The 18,599-nt window shown below is 40.3% G+C and overlaps 2 protein-coding genes across 4 annotated transcripts in view; one reads left to right on the top strand and one right to left on the bottom strand.

The window, feature by feature from the left end:
- Positions 1-7,460, top strand: part of LOC144001801 (uncharacterized) — a 38,807-nt gene extending 31,347 nt beyond the window's left edge. Inside the window, 2 exon segments of the mRNA XM_077496378.1 lie at positions 1,705-1,809; positions 3,729-7,460. Coding sequence (XP_077352504.1) covers positions 1,705-1,792 — 88 coding nt within the window. The 3' untranslated portion in view covers positions 1,793-1,809; positions 3,729-7,460.
- Positions 6,738-18,599, bottom strand: part of prkg2l (protein kinase cGMP-dependent 2, like) — a 70,860-nt gene continuing 58,998 nt past the window's right edge. For 2 of the 3 annotated variants that reach the window (XM_077496377.1, XM_077496376.1), the window contains 4 exons: positions 17,562-17,624; positions 16,326-16,392; positions 15,773-16,146; positions 6,738-7,631 (listed from right to left, as the gene is read on the bottom strand). In XM_077496377.1, the coding sequence (XP_077352503.1) occupies positions 16,051-16,146; positions 16,326-16,392; positions 17,562-17,624 (226 nt within the window). In that variant the 3' untranslated portion in view covers positions 6,738-7,631; positions 15,773-16,050. Of the gene's footprint in view, positions 7,632-15,609; positions 16,147-16,325; positions 16,393-17,561; positions 17,625-18,599 lie in introns of those variants that run through there. The other variant, XM_077496375.1, reaches the window with a different exon arrangement.

Below are 18,599 nucleotides of genomic sequence, written 5' to 3'. Positions count from 1 at the left end.
TAGTTTTTCCTCTGGTCACTTGAGATCTCAATTTATTGGAAGTTTGAGGTTTCTGGGGTTGGCATAAGACTCTGGTTTTGTAACCACGCAGGAGGGGTTTTGTTGGTGCTGGATTTCACTTTGATGGATTGGATGTACTGGCTTCTATGGATCTCACTCTGCCTTATCGATCCTTCCCTCCTTCCTCTCTTTAGTTTTTCCTCTGGTCTCTTGAGATCTCGCTAAATTTGCTGGAATTTAGAGGCTTCCGGGGTTGGCGTAAGACTTTGATTTTGTAATCATGGGGAAGGCAGGAAGTGTTTGGTCGGTGCTGGATTTCACTTTGATTTATCTTTCTTTTCTCTTTATTTTTTTCTGACCTTTTCTCTGGTCTCCTGACCATTTAAACCTCACGACTCTGGCAAGATTCTGAAGTACCTGGTTAAGGCGAAGGGTAATGGGATATTTCTAAGGCTTTAGGTGAATTAATGAGTATAAATTTATACGTATTTGCACGCACACGCACGCACGCAAACGCACGCACACACACACACACAAACACACAAAAAAAGAGCAATGATGATAAGACGTTGAATCGGTAAGACTACCGAATGAACAATTCTGAGCTCTTTTAGAAAAAAAAAAAGAAAAAAAAAGCTAGTCAGGACTTGTGCACCTCTCAGACACACAAAACACAAAATTCATATTATGTAGGACATGGCTCCAAGCATTAAATCAGATTAGTGTTTAGTTCCTTTGAGTGATTGAATGTTTTGTCTATTGAAAAATAAATAAATAAATCAACACTAGAAATTAAACATCAACAAAAACACACTAAACTGCACACACGTTTGGTCTGGCAAAAAATAAAATAAAATTAAAGTTGCCATACATGTACAACAAAAGTGGGTCTGCAGCACCCCCTATAGAGGGAGGTTTAACAGCCCTCCTGTCCTACTACGTTTGACCTTTGGCTACGAAAATTTTGGTGGCACCTGTAGCACACCGAGACAAAAAAGAATTTAGTGGCCAAGTGAGGTATGATGGCACCATTACGATCAATATAGTTGTCGCAGCCCCATGCTTGCCAAAAACTCCAAAAGCAGAACTGCAGTTATACATGAAAAAGCATCAGCGGATGGCATTATACTTTGCCAATAAATACAACTGTTTAAACGCTGCAATAGCCGACTCACAGCGCCTCTTTGATCAGCTCAATAAAATAATTTTTGTTCAATTTCTTTACACTCATTTAATGGCTTTCTTCTCTCTATTGAATAATATTTTGAATATGAATATTATTATGTGAATATTTAGGTTGAAAAGTTCAAATATAAACACTTTATATTGTATTTGAGGTCACACATGGTAGTTATGTTCTGTCTTGGATGTTGTGAGGAAGATAGTGAGGACATCAAAACAGTGTGTTATCGTCCAGCAGCATCACGACATAATTGCTTTTCTACTCAGACTGGCTACCGATTCTGATTTCCTTAATCAATTATACTGTCAGTGATGGCATAATCCAGAGGTATCAGCCATTTTTGTTGTACTGTGGTTTCGTTTCCCACTCAGTTGTCTGGCGACATGTCCAGGGTGTAGTCGTCCTTTTGCTCGCTCACCTAAGATCTTGGAACAGGATGAGCCGTATAGCAAATAGACGGGTAATAATAATTTATGTTTGATTTCTCAAAGTTGGCTGAATGATTGTTTGGATTTTTACAGGCCTGATTTGGGACAAAAGGAACCTGCTGACAGAAACAGGAACTCCATGATTGTCTTGGGACACCCCAACAAATTGTACATCCCATGACTCCAGTAAATAAGGAGGTAATGCAAATTGCTGTCAACATTATTCTGCAATGCCATGCAGTTGAAAGATCTGGAGAAGCATCATTGTGCCACAAAATGTACAGTGTAAGGTCAACTGTCAACCTCAGATTTTGTTTTGTAGGAAATAATAGAAATATAGATATACAGTAATCACAAAGATTTGATTTGATTTGGATCAAATCCTTTTGTGATTTCCGTTTCATGTTACAACCACATCAGAGCTTTTACTTGTCCCAAAGCTAATGCCAGGTTGACATTATGTTCCCTCTGACCGCAGCAGCCCCGTTTGCCCAAGAAATAGTGCACAGATCAAGAGTATGACCCCCTAAAACTTAATGAACTCATCAGAAATAAATGGTCTAAATAACATCACTATGTTTTGGTCAAATGGTATCCTAAAAAGCAGGGACTAAATTGGGTGTTGACAAATTGGCTCTGTTGGCGACGGGCATAAAAAATGGTTGGGATTTTTAAAATAATTAAATATTTAAATATATTTAAAAGGTTTTACGCTTCACATTAACACATGGTTTTTACCATTATCATTTAATTTATTTTAACGTCAATTGAGTGATTCAAATCATCACTATTATTGTGCACTTCTGTCTCAGGGATCAACCAACTCTGGGGCCTATTCACTAAAGGTTTGCGTCGCCTTTGCACGGCGCTAACCGGCAAAAATAGAGCAATCTGCGACCGCCTAATTCACTAAACACGCGCAGATGGGGAAATCCGTCACAAAGTGCGCGGCTGACCAGATTGCGCCATGGTGTGCCGGTATTATTTGTGCGTATGTAAATTAGGTAATTTGCGTAATTTGCATATATTTGATGCAAAATATGCCCACCCCAATGCAAATGAGGCTCATGATATGCAGCGTCTAATTCACTAACGCCAGCGCAAATAGCCACACAGAGTTTGCGTGACGCAAATAACGTTTTTGGAAAGCATGTATTGACCTGCCGCAACCTCGATCCCGGGATCAGGACAGCAGTGCATGGCACGTCGCTCTGTGGCTGTTCACGCAGAGAGGAGAGAGAGAAGGGAGAGGAAAGGGGACAGTTCTTCAATGTTGGTTTAGGACACATAACGTAACCTGGCCTGATCGGCAAAGGTGGGGAAGCATTTTATGATCATTTTTACGTGCCAGATGCATACTTGTACGGCCACGCCAACTTCTGAAAATATATTTCGATTGCACCAATAATTTGTACTTTATGAATGAATGACGTCGTTGTCGTTCTCTCTGCTCTGTACAGCTTAAAATGGCGCTCTAAACGCTTACTCTCGGTCCAACCTTTCTGATAATGTCATCTTTCTCGCAACTGTTACTATAATAACCATGTTCTTGGCGCAAATCCATTGCCATGTGTGGTAAATCAGGTGTAAATTTGCTCCAAGCTGTCAGTTTTGTACGTGTGTTTGCACCAGTATATGATTAGAGCAATATCCTTAGTGAATAGGTGGGTAACTGGGCGCAGACTGCGGGTGCAGTTGTGGTGCAATATTTCACGCTATTACCGGACGCAGCGCATTCTTAGTGAATATACCCCTGTGAGTATATTATCCCACTGGCTAAGGAATAAACACATGATACATTTTGCAATGTGAAATAAATAAAAACTTTTACACTCTCAAAACTAACACCGTGTTATGATGGTGACCCCAAAGGGACAAAAGTACTGTACGTGTACTGTACAGCATAAACTACACAGTTATGGGCTCATACTGAGTAACTGGTGATGTTTGGTATGACACCTTCTTGTGATTGGCTGCAGGTCTGCCCTTTGAGAATGACCACAAACAAGCAACTATTTTTTTTAGAAGTTGTCGTTCCGTACAGTTTATAGTGTAGTATGTCAATAAACAAACTGAAGTGACTAACACCATCCATGTTTGTCCTGTCCTCAAATCAGATCCAGATGTCATCAAACAAGATTAGGAGGAGAGCATCGCGGATGATTCAGGAGTGGGAACAGAAAATGGAAGGAATGAAGAAGAGAAGAGATAATGAAGGAATGAATGGGAATACTTCATAATGAGTGGTGCTGTAGCTGTACCGTATGTGGGAGGAAAGTTCAAACTGTAAACACGGTGACTTTTACATTTGACGAATTTAGTGAAAGAAGGTTGGAACAAATTACACAACAATATACAGTATTATATTACCCATAATTACAGTTGTACTATTTTCAGCAACACTTGATTCCAGTTATTTACAGTAATGTGCAATATACAAATATTTACAGTAGTTCTAATTATTTGGTGGTGTACTGTATATACTGGGACACGTGGTGTTTAATAAGTAGAGGGCATGCTGGAGTCATGCAAGTTTGTGTGTCGAGTATGTTTTCATGGATTATCATGTCAACATGATACATGTTGGAAGATAACGTTTGAGTTCAAATAGTTTCAACTGTGGGTTACTTTCTTTTCTTATGTAACAAACATGACATCATTTTTATCAGCCAAACAAGTGCCTGCCTGTATTTCATTTGCAGCACAAATATTTTACAACGTAACTGTAGAACCAGCTGTAATCCCTTCAGACCTGCATTTTTTTCTGCTGGGCAATTTTATTTTGTTTGATTTTTTTTTTTTTAACTGATTTTGACTCCTTTCCCACATTAGAACAACATGAAAAAATGGGGTTGTCTCATGTTTTTATTTGTTACAGTGGATGCTGGGATAATACCGATGTAACGTGTTGTAACCTTACAGCTTATATGTAACATTTTTAACATGAACATCATGCAAATCATCTTGCGATTGTAATTGGTTCGCTAGGATCCAATCATGAACCAAAAGTGCTGACATCATCCAAATAATCCGTTTTTAATGGTTTACACATGCAAAGATATCATGTCTGCTGCAATTATCTATGGGTCCGAAGGGGTTAAAAGTAGTCTATTTGTATCTGATGACCAGTGTTGCCACAGTTACCTTGAAAAAGTAACTTAGTTACTTTACTGATTACTTGGTTTTAAAAGTAACTAAATTGCGTTACTGATTACTTGATTTTAAAAGTAACTAAGTTAGATTAAAAGTTACTTTTTTAGTTACTTTCAGCAGCTGCCGATAACACCATCTCAACATAAAAATAATGCAGTAGAAACGGAGTTCCAAATACTTTATTGAAAGTGCATTTTTAACATGAAAATAAAGGTTTTTTTTATGAAAAACAAAATAGGCAGTCTCTCTTGACCTCTTGTAACGTAAATACTTTTTATAAAACAAAAAATAAAAATCTATCCAGGTTGAAAATGAAAATCCCCTAAATTCCTCTATTGTTTGTTTGTTCCGCTATTCCAGTGTGTACACATGTATCAGTTTAAATATTTATTAGTAGTTATTGACAGTTATAATTGTTTTTTTGGTTTGTTTGTTTTTTTTCTTCAAAATAAGGATCAGGAAAACAAAAGGTTGATAATTTAATGTTAAATATAAATATTTAACCTTTAGACAGACACCAACACAATTAAACAGAATATTTGCACATTGTGAAGTATTTCAGAAACATAAATTTAAGATATGAAATAAACCTACCGTCCAGCCAAAAGAAATATGAAGCAATGGAAAAATAAATCTATCAAACACATTTTAACCACTTAATATATGCAAAAATATTTCCAAAAGTTCATTTCCCTTTTTAATCAACAATTTTTGTATTTAACAATTTTTTTTCTTTTGTCATCACTTTCATTTTTGGTTAATGTATGACATCTTTTTTTGTTTTTTTAATCTGAGACACGATGATGACCACAGAATCACTACTGTTTATATTTTGTTTTTTGGGCTGTCGTAATCGCGGGCACGTCTCAGTTCTCCTATCTGCTGCTCATGCTAGTTGTAGACATTGACAGGGAGCCACAAACTGAGAAATTAGATACTTGCAGTGTCCTTTTAGCTTAGCTGGTGTGTTGGCTGTGGGACATACCTGTGTCGTTTGAATCCATGCATTGGATCGTCACGGGAGTTGTTCTTTTTGGCTCGCGCGCAGTACCAACGCCGGCCCGGGACATTCAAGTGCACCGAGAGGACTCGATAGCCATGGGAAATACCGAGATGTACGGCACCGGCTTCTGCTAACTGTCTCCATTTGTATGTTGTCACTCGTTGCGCGCGCGCGCGCCGTGTCGCGAGCACGGAAACACGGAAGTAGCTTGAATGGTGATGCTACTGAAATGTAAACAAAACAAGTAGAGCACGGCGCAGAACTCTTGCTATTGTTATGAAAACCATAAAGCCTCACTCGCAACCGATACGGTCGTTTAGCTCCCCTTGACGAACGATGGTTCGGTCGAATCGTTTTTTTGTTCCACCCCTACTGAAAACGTAACTTGTCTGACGTCACTCCCCCTGGCGAGAGGGCGGAGACGACCTCATCCCATAATGCTTCACGGACCAGTTGAGGATGGAAATAAATTATTTTTTTTTACCACTTTTATGGTCCATAATGCACACTTTTTTTGTTGTGTTGTGTGCCTGTTGGTTAATAAAACTAGTAGTAAAAGTATCATCACTTTTGTTTTGAATGTGCAAACCATTCATGACCAGACCATGGCTGAATTCAGTGTGGTGATCAATGACTTCTGCCTCATCTTCGTAGTTAGCAGTAGTTGTTTGTGACTGTTACAACAGTGAGATAGTTTGCTTTCTTCATGAAAATGTGGAGTAACGCATTGATTCTCTGGACAGTAACTTTAATCAGACTACTTTGTAGAATAAAGTAACGCGTTAGACTATTAGTTACTTTAGAAAGCAACTTTTTTGAGTAACGCGTTACCGGCAACACTGCTGATGACCAACCTGCCTGTAGAACTATTGTGTAGGAATACAGTATAGTGATAATAAATTATATCAATAAATAAGAAAAATCAAGTAAATAAAGAAAAAATGCCCATTTAACACCAAAAACTGGTCAGACAAGGCTTTCTTTAATTTAATTTAAAAAAAAAACAAAAAAACAAAAAAAACATGACAACAACAACAAAAAATAATATGCGTCTAGACTATTGAAATGTAACACAAAGACGAAAACTAAAACATGAGTTTATACAGTCTATACTTAACTCCTTGTATTATTGTAGTAACAAGACAACATCACAACTGTTTGCATTTGGGGATATTTGATTCATGGAGCCTGGTAGTCGAATTAAAGTCACACTTACAAATATTATTCATTGTTTGAAAAAATATATATATTTTTTTTAAATCCAGTTCCTTTGGCTTTCTATCATTTTGTATCTTTAACATGCCTTAATTAATGCAGCTGCATGTGTTTTTCTTGTCCATATTATTTTGTAAGGAAATAAAATATACATGTGATTTTTGTATACCTGTCAAGAATGTATGTTGCAGTATACACATTACATCAATGCATTTTCCAAATACAGTATTTTTATGTGTTTGCTGTAATGTTTATTTTTCTGTGAAAGTTGTGTTGATTAACCACTTATTTCCCACAAAATTGTATTTTTCCAACTAATAGGACACTTATGTGCTTATGTGTTTGTGGGAATAGTTTCGAGAAGACATTTTGTCCTTCCTGCATGCCACAAAACAAGGTCTATAAATGCATTCTGGGATGTGTGGAAGAAGATGTGACTGCAAGCCCATTAAACACATTTGATGTGAAGTAAAACAGATATTGTAAGCCAGGCTCTCTCTCATACAAAACGACAAACATCTGACCTCACAAATGTTCTTATTGAATGGCCTGAAAGTAGCTTCACCCATGATGGAGTTGCAAAAATATATTTTTATATTTTACCTAAATCATCTTCTCATGATGCAACTGGTTCAATTTTTTGTGTTTCCTGAAAAAAAAAAAAAGGCGGTTACTTTACGAAAGTGTTGATATGGAAAAAGAGAAAATGTCAGCGCAATCTAGTGGCAACTATCCGGTGGCTCTTCTTTACTAGACTGCAAAAGATACTGCTTTGCTTTGTTCTGTAGAATGCTGCCATGGTCAACCTTCCCTTTTCTGATACTTGGTTACTTTGAATAATATAACAGTCATGAATAAATTGACTTGTGATGTATTTCGTTAAAGCTTTGTTGAGGCCCAAATCCCATATTTATTGGTCCTTTTGAATAAACAAAAATGTGTACTTCCTGAAAATCTACTTCCACATAGGACCTTTGATTTGTGTCATATTTGATACATCCGGTCACAATGCTTTAAATTCATACATTATGACTGTCAAAAATATAATAAATTTACATATCAAACATATTAGTGTTTCCAATCATCTGAAAGAACATTTCCCACTAATAATAAGAATAAGTGTCTCTCCTTTCTCAATTGGGGCGATCTTGCAAGGTCGCTGGGAAAGCCATTTACTGGGTGATACTGCCCTCTAATGGATTATCCATGCAATACGTGTCAGATCATATACGTCAGGGTTTTAATGGGGGTGGGGGGGGGGATATTATACTCATGAAATAGATAGTGTCTTAGATATAAAGTGCAGAAAGCAAACATGGTCCTTGTTCGCAGGTCTAATCCACCTGTCTTCACTTAATTGCTGCAATCCAAAGCTTTCATTGAGCTTTCGATGTATTTATCACAACTGAAATTTTGAAATTATGGTATGTTATTTCCTGCTGTGGACCGCCACTCTACTTTGGATGACCTTCGTCCCCGCATGCCGCTGCACATGGGTTTCAAGCTCGTATTTTTGACCTTGAGCTTGTGAAATGGAATTATCTAAACTAAATGTTCCAGTTATTGGGCTTTCTGGTTGCAGTGGCAGCTGTGGGTAGTTTTACCTGTGGTGGCAAAGGGGCAGCATAAGGTTCGGTTGGAATGGTAGAGGTCGTAACCCCTCCACACATATAAGCAAACACACACACACACTACATTTGAAATTCAGGTTCAAGTTTTATACATGTGAATAACATATCTTACAACCCAGTCAACTCTCAACTACACTGAAAAAAAAATGGATTTTTTAGATATTACCTTGGTTTCATAAATTATATTTACTATTTTTTTTTAAATATTCACAGTTAATTATAAACATTAGGTATACTTCAATGTGCTACTTGATTTCTTCTGTGTAATGTGTTTACATCAAATTTTGAAATACATTTTAAATGAAATTAATAATTAAGATTTACTCAGTTAATGTGTTTTATTTCAGAAGTGCTAAAAATAAGTAAATTGTACTCAAGAGAGCGAGTGAGAGAGTGAGAGAGAGAAGTTTCTATAATTTCACGTTTAAATGCTTTAAATGCTAAAAGATTAATTTGCTAGTCAATTAGTCACAGTCGTCACGATTAGTTGACTAATCGGATCATATGTAAATCGCAGCATATGGCACCATCAAGAAGCTGCTCTCATATAACTATCAATAGCTTAAAGCCTAAAGTCTTTAAAGGGATGCTCATTCACCATATTTTGTCTATAATTAATTAATAATTAATGTGATAATTATTTTTCATGAACAATTAATACCTTTAAATACGAATTTTCCACTTGCTGTCGACTAAAGATGACATCACCTGTGCTGAGGAAACAGTTTTTTTTTTTTGATTTTTTTTTTTTTTTTTTTAAGAGCTCAGAATTGTTCATTCGGTAGTCTTACCGATTCAACGTCTTGTCATCATTGCTCTTTTCTTTTTTTTTTTTTTTTTTTTTGTGTGTGTGTATGTGTGCGTGCGTTTGCGTGCGTTTGCGTGCGTGCGTGCGTTTGCGTGTGTGCGTTTGCGTGCGTTTGCGTGCGTGCGTGTGCGTGCGTGCAAATACGTATAAATTTATACTCATTCATTCACCTAAAACCTTATAAATATCCCATTACCCTTCGCCTTAACCAGGTACTTCAGAATCTTGCCAGAGTCGTGAGATTTAAATGGTCAGGAGACCAGAGAAAAGGTCAGAAAAAAAAAAGAAATAAAGAGAAAAGAAAGGTAAATCAAAGTGACATCCAGCACCGACCAAACACTTCCTGCCTTCCCCATGATTACAAAATCAAAGTCTTACGCCAACCCCGGAAGCCTCTAAATTCCAGCAAATTTAGCGAGATCTCAAGAGCCCAGAGGAAAAACTAAAGAGAGGAAGGAGGGAAGGATCGATAAGGCAGAGTGAGATCAATAGAAGCCAGTACATCCAATCCATCAAAGTGAAGTCCAGCACCAACAAGACCCCTCCTGCGTGGTTACAAAACCGGAGTCTTATGCCAACCCCAGAAACCTCATACTTCTAATAAATTAAGATCTCAAGTGACCAGAGGAAAAACTAAAGAGAGGAAGGAGGGAAGGATAGATAAAGCAAAGTGAGAACCACAGACACCAGCACCAACTGATTCAAGGGGCTGTGGGAGGGAGAGGGTACTTCTGTTGAGTTTCAGTAGATGCTGGTGCGACGGATCTGGCATGCATAAGGACCACCACCAAAGAAAGAAGCCGTCAACCGCGGTCCAGCAAAGCGAGCCCCCCCCGCCCCCCCCCCCCCGGAATCCCCAGGCCGCGGCAGCACCAAGGCCACCCCCAAGCCACCCGAGCGGACACCGGTCGGCGAGCCGACCCAGACACCCGGAACACCCCCGCCCCAGCCCCGGCCCACACCCCCGAGCCCAAGGCCGCAGAACGAGGCCCAGCGGGCCCCCACAGCGCCCCACCGGTCCCCAGCCCCCATCCCCCCACGACCCCCCCGCACCCCACCCAAACCCGCCATCCACCACGACCCAGGCCCCACCACCCCCGACCCCCAAACCCCCGAACACACCCCGACCCCCAGCACCCAACCCCCCACCCACCCATACCTCCACCCCCCCCCCCAAACAAGCCGCCCCCCCCCCCGACGGCCGCCACCCCCCCCCCCCCCCCCCCCCCCGCGAACCCGGCCCCCCGCGAGAACCCCCCACCCCCCCCGGAAACCGGCACCGGGCAGCAGCGCAGAGAGGGAAGATGTGCCCACCCCACCTCCAGCCGCGCGAGATTTGCACAGCGGCGGGAGGGGGGAAGCAGAGGAGGAAGCACCAGGGGAGAAGGCGGGACACCAGAACACCGAGCCCGGTGGGGAGAGGCCCCGCTCGTCACGCCAGAGTACAAGTGACACCTAACCCTGTTACTGAGTCCGCCAGCTCGCCGACTGGCGAGCTCTACCCTTACACCGTGAATGTGGCCCCACCCAGTGTATATACAAGTGTGTGCGTGTGGTGCATTAAAATTGGGAGCAGGTGAGTCGGAGCAGAGGGAAAAAATTTCCCCTACTCCGACACACCCGTATCCCCCCCCAAAAAATGAATATGTATATGTGTGGTGCATTAAAAAAGGGAATGGAGGGACAAAGTGGTGGGGCAGGGACACAAATGGGGGGGACCACAGCGCTGCCAGGCACTGCAGTCCATCCCCTCTGATGGCTCCCCGCCCCAACTCACCCCTCCCCTTGGACGTGAGGTGCATTAAAATTGGAGGGGAGTTGAAGGGTGAAGACGGTGTTTCCACCCTTCCCCACCCCACCAAGAAATGTGTTGTGTGCCCTATGTGTATATTTACAAAGTGTATAGTGCAAGCTAGTGAAGTGAGTAAGAGGAGCGACCAGCGGGGCCTCACCCAACCCGGTGGGTGTAGGTGGCACGCCCGCCCCCCAGCACCCCCACCCCCTGCCGCCCCCCACCTCATCCACCCGGCACCACAATGGGCGGACAGCCAGCGCAGCAGGGCTACCGGACAGCCCACCGGCCACCGGAGCCCGCCCGGGGCGCCAGGAGTTATACCGGAGTGGGGCAGGCCCCAAACCCTCGCCCGGCCCCCGGAGCCCGACGCCCGGGCCGGGGAGGGAGCCCCAGGCCCAGGGAGAGGGAGGGGGAGGGGCCGCAGGGCAGACAGGGAAGGGGGGGGGGGGCGGGGGAAGCGGGGAGAAGACGACAAGAAGGCGAAAGGGCGGCTGCAGGGCAGGAGGCGGGGGGGGAGAGGAGGAGGGAGGGCGACAAGGGAAAAGGGACCGGGAGGCAGAGGAGGATGGGCGGGAGGAGGCGAGGAGGGAGAGGCGACGGGGGGGAGGAAGGGGGAGGGGAGAGGGAACCACGGGGCACACCGGAGGCCCACCCACCCCGAACCGCGCCGCCGGGCACGGAGCAGCGGACCGCGCCGGGACGGCACCGCCCCGGGCACCAGGGGAAGCACCCCAACACCGCACCCCACAGGGGGCCCAGGGAGCGGCCAAGACGCAACCGCCACCGAGCAGACAACGGGGGGGGGGGGGGGGGGGGGGCAGAACCACCCCCGCCCGACCACAGGGGACGGCGTCAAGAAAATTGACTAATTAGCATGCAGTAACACCAAGTGTTGATGCTTAGTGCCCACTAGAAATAGATCTTAAGGAGTTATTGAGTATAGTGTCGTATAGTGTGGTATGCTCGAGCCCACTAGCAGCAACTAGGTTCCTGACTATATAAAAATAAAAACAATCAGATACAAAATACCAAATACAGGAGCAGCGAAAACAGAAGTTGTAACGATGTGGTGGCTCTCGTTAACAGGCAGAATCTTGGCAGGATTAAGTTGCCAAATTGAGATTAAAATATTCTATGTACATAGACCATATTTGTTTAAATCTTGATACTTGATTTTTATTTAAGGCAGAGATTTTTTCCATTGAGATATAATTTATTAGTAAGTTTAACCAGTGGTCGATATTTAGAGATTGTTTATTTTTCCAATTGACAAGGATTATTTTTTTAGCAATAGTAAGGGCTATAAATATAGATTGAGATTGTTTACATGGTAGCTCAGTTATTGTTAAGTCACCTAGTAAACACAGTCTTGGAGATAAAGGAAGCCTACAGTTTAATATATCAGCGAGCTTTTCCAAGATTTTAGTCCAGAAATGCAGCACTGGAGTACATGACCATAAAGCATGAAGATAAGTATCGGCAGTGTTTTGTGAGCACTGGAGACAAATGTCGGAGTCAGAGAGTCCCATTTTTTTCATCATATATTGTGTAATATATGTTCTATGAAGTATCTTATATTGGATAAGTTGCAAATTTGTCTGTTTGGTCATTTTAAATACATTTTCACAGATTTGGGTCCAAAAGTCTGGTTCCGGAACTATAGACAAGTCTTTTTCCCATTTTAAAGTCGGTAAATACGTTTTATTTGTGTATAAAAATAACTTATATATTTTTGATATTTTCTTTATTGTTGTTGGAGAAAGCTTTATAATATCTTTAGCTAAGACAGGCAGTTGGAGCGTATCCTGAAGTGTTGGGATTTGTTTCTTAACCATATTTTTAACTTGCAGATAATGTAAGAAATTTCCCTTTTTTATTTCATATTTCTGGACCAAGTTTGTATACGATATAAACTTATTATCTGAGAAAAGATGATGAAGGTGTGTAATTCCTTTCTGCTCCCATAGGCTTAAATGGAACGACTGATTATTAAGTTGAAAGTCGGGGTTATGCCAAATGGGAGAGAGCCCACAGGGCGCCAATTGGGAGTTTGTAATTTCTAATGCCTTCCACCAGGCAGTCAGGGTGGCGGCTATCATTGGGTTTTTAAAACAATTATGTCGTCTTATTGATTTTGTAATAAAGAGTAAATCTGACAGTCTAAGATTATTACAATCCTTCTGCTCCAATTCCAACCAACAGTTAGTATCTCTGTTGGGTTGTGTCCATAGCACAAGATATTGTAGTTGATTAGCTAGATAATAGTACATAAAGTTTGGTGCCTCTAAACCTCCTTTAGATTTACTTTCCTGAAGAGTAGATAGACTAATTTTGGCTTTTTTTTTATTCCAATAGAATTTTATGATAGCAGAGTCCAGCGATTGGAACCAGTTAGACGTAGGTTTAAATGGAATCATTGAAAATAAATAATTAATCTTTGGTAAAACTTTCATTTTTATAGTAGCTATCCGTCCTATTAAAGAGATCGGAAGATTATTCCAGCGCTCCAGGTCACTACGGATACTATCCAATAATGGTGAAAAATTTAAAGAAGTTAATTCAGTTAACTTAGGTGAAATTTTAACACCTAAGTATTTTAAATTACCTGTAGGAAAGGAGTAGTGTGGATCCTGACTTGTAGGATTCCATGAATTTTCTGTAATAGGTAATAATGTTGATTTTGTCCAGTTAATAGAGTAATCTGATAAGTGAGAGAATTTAGTTATTAATTTAAATGCTTCCCCTAGCGAGATAGCAGGTTCTTCTAAATAGAGTAATATATCATCGGCATATAGATTAATTTTATGTTCTATTGTCCCGGAGTGGATTCCTTGGATCCGTCTATCCTGACGTATAGCTAATGCAAGCGGCTCAATAAATATAGCAAATAATAAAGGAGAAATTGGGCACCCTTGTCTTGTTCCCCTTTGTAAAGTAAAACTCTGTGATGTAATCCCATTAGTAGTAACTGTAGCTTTAGGAGAATCATATAATATTGAGACCCATTGAATGAATGACTCCCCGAAGCCGAATTTATTTAAGACAGCAAAGAGGAAGGACCAGTTAACTTTATCGAATGCTTTTTCTGCATCCAGCGAAATAACAACTGCCTTTTTATCATACCGCTGTGACATACTAATCAAGTTAAAGAGTCTCCTAATATTATTAGTAGAATGACGACCTTTAATAAAACCTGTTTGATCACTATGAATAATTGTCGAGATTACCGTCTCTAATCGAGATGCCAAGGCCTTAGCGATAATTTTAATATCGGTATTAATTAGTGATATCGGTCGGTAACTTGACGGGAGGGTAGGGTCTTTTTCTGGCTTTAATAAAAGTTTAATTGCTGCTATATTCATATCTTGACGTATATCACCTTTACTTTTAATTTCAGTTACTACTCTTAGAAATAATGGAGCAAACATTAACCAGAAATGTTTAAAAAATATAGCCGGAAAGCCGTCTGGACCAGGTGCTCTGCCATTAGGCATACTGTCTAAAGCACGATACAACTCATCTATAGTAAGCGGGGTATCGAGAATATCTTTATGTTCAATAGATAACTGAGGTATATTTAAGCTGTTTAGGAATTCCTCAATATATTCAGGGTTAGGTCTATTAATTTCTGTGTATAGATTTCGATAATAGTTATAAAAAATATGGTTAATTTCTTCTGGTGATTGTGTGCATTCACCATTTATATCTTTAATAGCCGTTATAAGAGATTTTTCCCGATTCCGTTGAAGTTGATTTGCCAGGAATTTACCTGATTTATTATTATGTTCAAAATTATTATATCTCAACTGTTGTATTATAAACTCTGTCTTTTTAGATAACATGTTATCTAACTGTATTTTTATATTCTGTAGTTCTATCCATATTTGATTATTTGGGTTTAATACATATTCATCCGTTAGTTGTTTAATTTTATCTTCCAGGTATTTTTCTAATTTTTGATCCTGTTTCTTTTTATAAGTTGAATATGATATAATTTTCCCTCTAATTACCGCTTTCCCTGCTTCCCAGAGAAGAGATGGAGATATATTTGGAGAGTCATTTATTTCCAAAAAATCTGCCCACTCCCTTCTAATAATTTTATCAAACTCTACGTCTTTCAGTAATGAGATGTTAAAACGCCATATCGGGGGAGGTTTAAAGGTAGAGTCAATTTGTAGAGTGAGGGAGACTGGTGCATGATCACTTATAATTATAGAATGTATTTTTATAGCAGTTTTATCAACAATAGAATTATTTGTAAGGAAAAAATCAATTCTTGAGAATGATCGGTGCACAGCAGAGAAGAAAGTAAATTCCTTCTTAGTTGGGTTTTGAAGTCTCCAGCCATCGCTGAGGCCAAAATCCTCCATAAACAGTTAACGGAAACAGTTAACGACCAATCATGGCTCAGTTTGCTGACCAAACCCAAAAAACGTGAGCCGTGATTGGTCGTTACGTGTTTCCTCAGTACAGGTGATATTGTCTTCGGAAAGTCAATTTACATTCATGCTAATAAACAATGCAAAATGTCATAGGCCACAGTGATAATGTCTCACATTGTTGTTGTTTCACCACGAGTTGTGTGTCTGTTTCTGCTTATGCTGCGTGTGCCGTAGTAATTACACTCTCGACACCGATTGGCTGTCAGTGATGTGGCAGCACCAAAGTTCACTTTGTGGATTCAATCATGATCAGTATCCCAAGTATCCAGTTCTCCGGGTGCTGTCAACTTTTAGTCAATGAGGAGACCTTTTTGAAGTGCTTTGAACATGTGAAAGGTAGAAAAGCACAAGTGAAAGACCATACTACACATTTTTTGGGGGGGCGTTAAAAATCAAAAGTCTTTATCCCAGCCAGAAGTCTCGTCAGGGGTCATTTCTGTGTCAGGAGGAAAGATGTCAAAGTGACTGTGATCCATTGGGCCATTCAGCTGTAGAAACAAATTGGATTGTTGGTTTGATCACTCACACCTGAATTCACAATTCACCTGTTAGCTGTAATACAATGCTAAAAGTTGCTTAAAAAGTAACCACAAAATTAAGTTTAGGAAACCTTGCATTCCATTGATGTGATTTTTCAGCAAGGACGTGTCTGTGCAGAAGATCTCACCTCTCTCTTTAGAGGAGACAGGAGCTTGTGGCGCCTCAGTCCCTCCCAATTAAAGCCCTGGAACCATCTGTAGGAATAGGTCACATGATACAAATGCTGCATATTTTGAATTTATATTGTATTGTGTGTACAAGGTTCAAGACTGTCTGTACCACTGTCATTTTGAACAACATGAAGGGAGGTGTATTATTCGGCAGGGGTCACCAAATGGCGGACCGCGGTCCCGATAAGGACCCCGAGACACTTTCATCCGGACCTTCAAGAATATGTACTTGGTTGGTGGTGGTGGTGGTGGTTATATATTGCTTTTCACCGATAGATGATTTTTGAATAGGCGCGCGCAAGGGCAGCTAAGCTTTAGGTCCTTTCTTTGACAGAGCCAGGGTCTGGTAAGCTCGCAAACTTGTTTTCCGGGGTACATGCATTCTCACAACAAACATGATGAAGAATGGTGTTGTCAAAAGTCAGAAAAGTAGACACTGAAATGTGAATGGACAGAGGCGTATGCTTTAATTTTACCGGCATCAAGGACGGCAAGTCCCGTGTATCTGCCTATGGGTGCTCACTTGGCGTGGAGTGGATTTTGGGCCAACACAAAAATCCTCTTACTGCCTCCGGATTGGTTGAGGATTGTTTGGAGGTAATGCCAGACACTTTATTTGAAGAGAAAGGATAGCACGCAACTATAAGGTCTGTCAAATTCCCTGGCCATCCACAACAATGAGCAGGGCTGCTCTCGGAGGATGTGCACCCCGATCCAATCCAAAATCCCCGGTTCATTAGCTGCGGATGAACCAATCAACTGATGTAAGTGACAATCCTCAACCTTTGGTGTATTTCCGATTCTATCACGAGGAGACTAAAACATTTATAGAAGACATTTTGGGTATCACAGCTTAGAAAACACATACGAGAGGAGAGGACATATATTTGGCCATAAAGGAAATGTTGAAAGAGAAAGAAAATAATGTGAAAATTATTGTATTCATAACTAGTGATGGAGACCTTTTGTTGAAAGATTTAACAATTGAATATTTGCACAAAAAAAGAAATGAATGAAAGACATATTTGAAGAATAGACTAAAACAAAGTTTAATTATTTAATAAGTGGAAGTTTTTATCAGGTAATTGACATTTACAATTTAATAAAAACAGCAAAAAATGAAAAGCAAACAAACAAGCAAACAAGAAGAGAAGAAGAAATTGTAACAGTTGGGATGCTTTAAGTGGACCTACTTGTGCTTCTTGATGTCAATGATCCCATTCTTTTTGTTCCCAACCCTCTCCACTGGGTTTAGCCTAGGTACAAGAGACATAATTGCACCAAAATATTTTATTTTGTAAAACGGATAACAAGATGTTCTGAAAGACTGATGACTACATAGAAATGAGATTGCCATTCTTGTTCCTTTACATTCCTCATCTCTTGGTAAATTAGCACTTTGCACTCAATCAATTTACATTTTAAATCAGCAGTCATTGTAAGATATTATTTATATCGCACTTTAAAAATGTAATAGAATAAATTCATGTTAAAAAAAAAAAGAGACGTAATTCTAGCTTAATAATGTTCTGAGTTCTGAGTAAACTTTTATTAAAAGAATTTTCAACATTTAATATGGAATTCATAATCTATTTACTTCCATATTGTAAAACTGTATGCAATAAACAAGTGTATGCTTACTTTGAAAAACTTTACACCGGATTGATGAAATATAATACTCTGGTTTGAAAGGGAAATGCATTTTATTGACAACCACATGCAATGAGTTATATAGTAAAGTACCACGTCTTGGCACTTTTTGCGCAAATTGAATAATAGTAAATAAACAGACCAACTAGTAACCACACAGCCCAAGGGCCGGAGAATGAATAATACTGACAGTTGTCATTACAAGAAGGCAAAAGGGTATTTCTCACAGGCAAGTGACAATTCCAAACATCCGGGCATTTCTGATATTTCCACAATGCAACTCAATTAAAATCCTTCGACCACCGAGGACATATTGGACTGCTTTTGAATGTGATTAGTGACTATTAGCCAGTGGCGGGCAGTGAGTTTTTGGAGTAGATATGCTGAAGTGTCACATATGCGAGCGCCCGCCCGCAAGGGCGCAAGCAGAAAAATTTTGGGGTATTTTTATTGTTAATGATCCAAAGTCCATTGCTTTTCAATGCATGGTTCACAGAGAGTGTCAGGGCCCCTGCTTCCTCCCCATGAACCCTGCCCATTTGTTGTGTGTGTGTGTGTGTGTGTGTGTGTGTGTGTGTGTG

Source organism: Festucalex cinctus, chromosome 14 (assembly GCF_051991245.1).
Source record: "Festucalex cinctus isolate MCC-2025b chromosome 14, RoL_Fcin_1.0, whole genome shotgun sequence".
In the NCBI taxonomy this organism is placed as follows: domain Eukaryota; kingdom Metazoa; phylum Chordata; class Actinopteri; order Syngnathiformes; family Syngnathidae; genus Festucalex; species Festucalex cinctus.
Note: the sequence above shows the minus strand (reverse complement) of the source record. Positions and strands in the feature narration are given on the sequence as shown.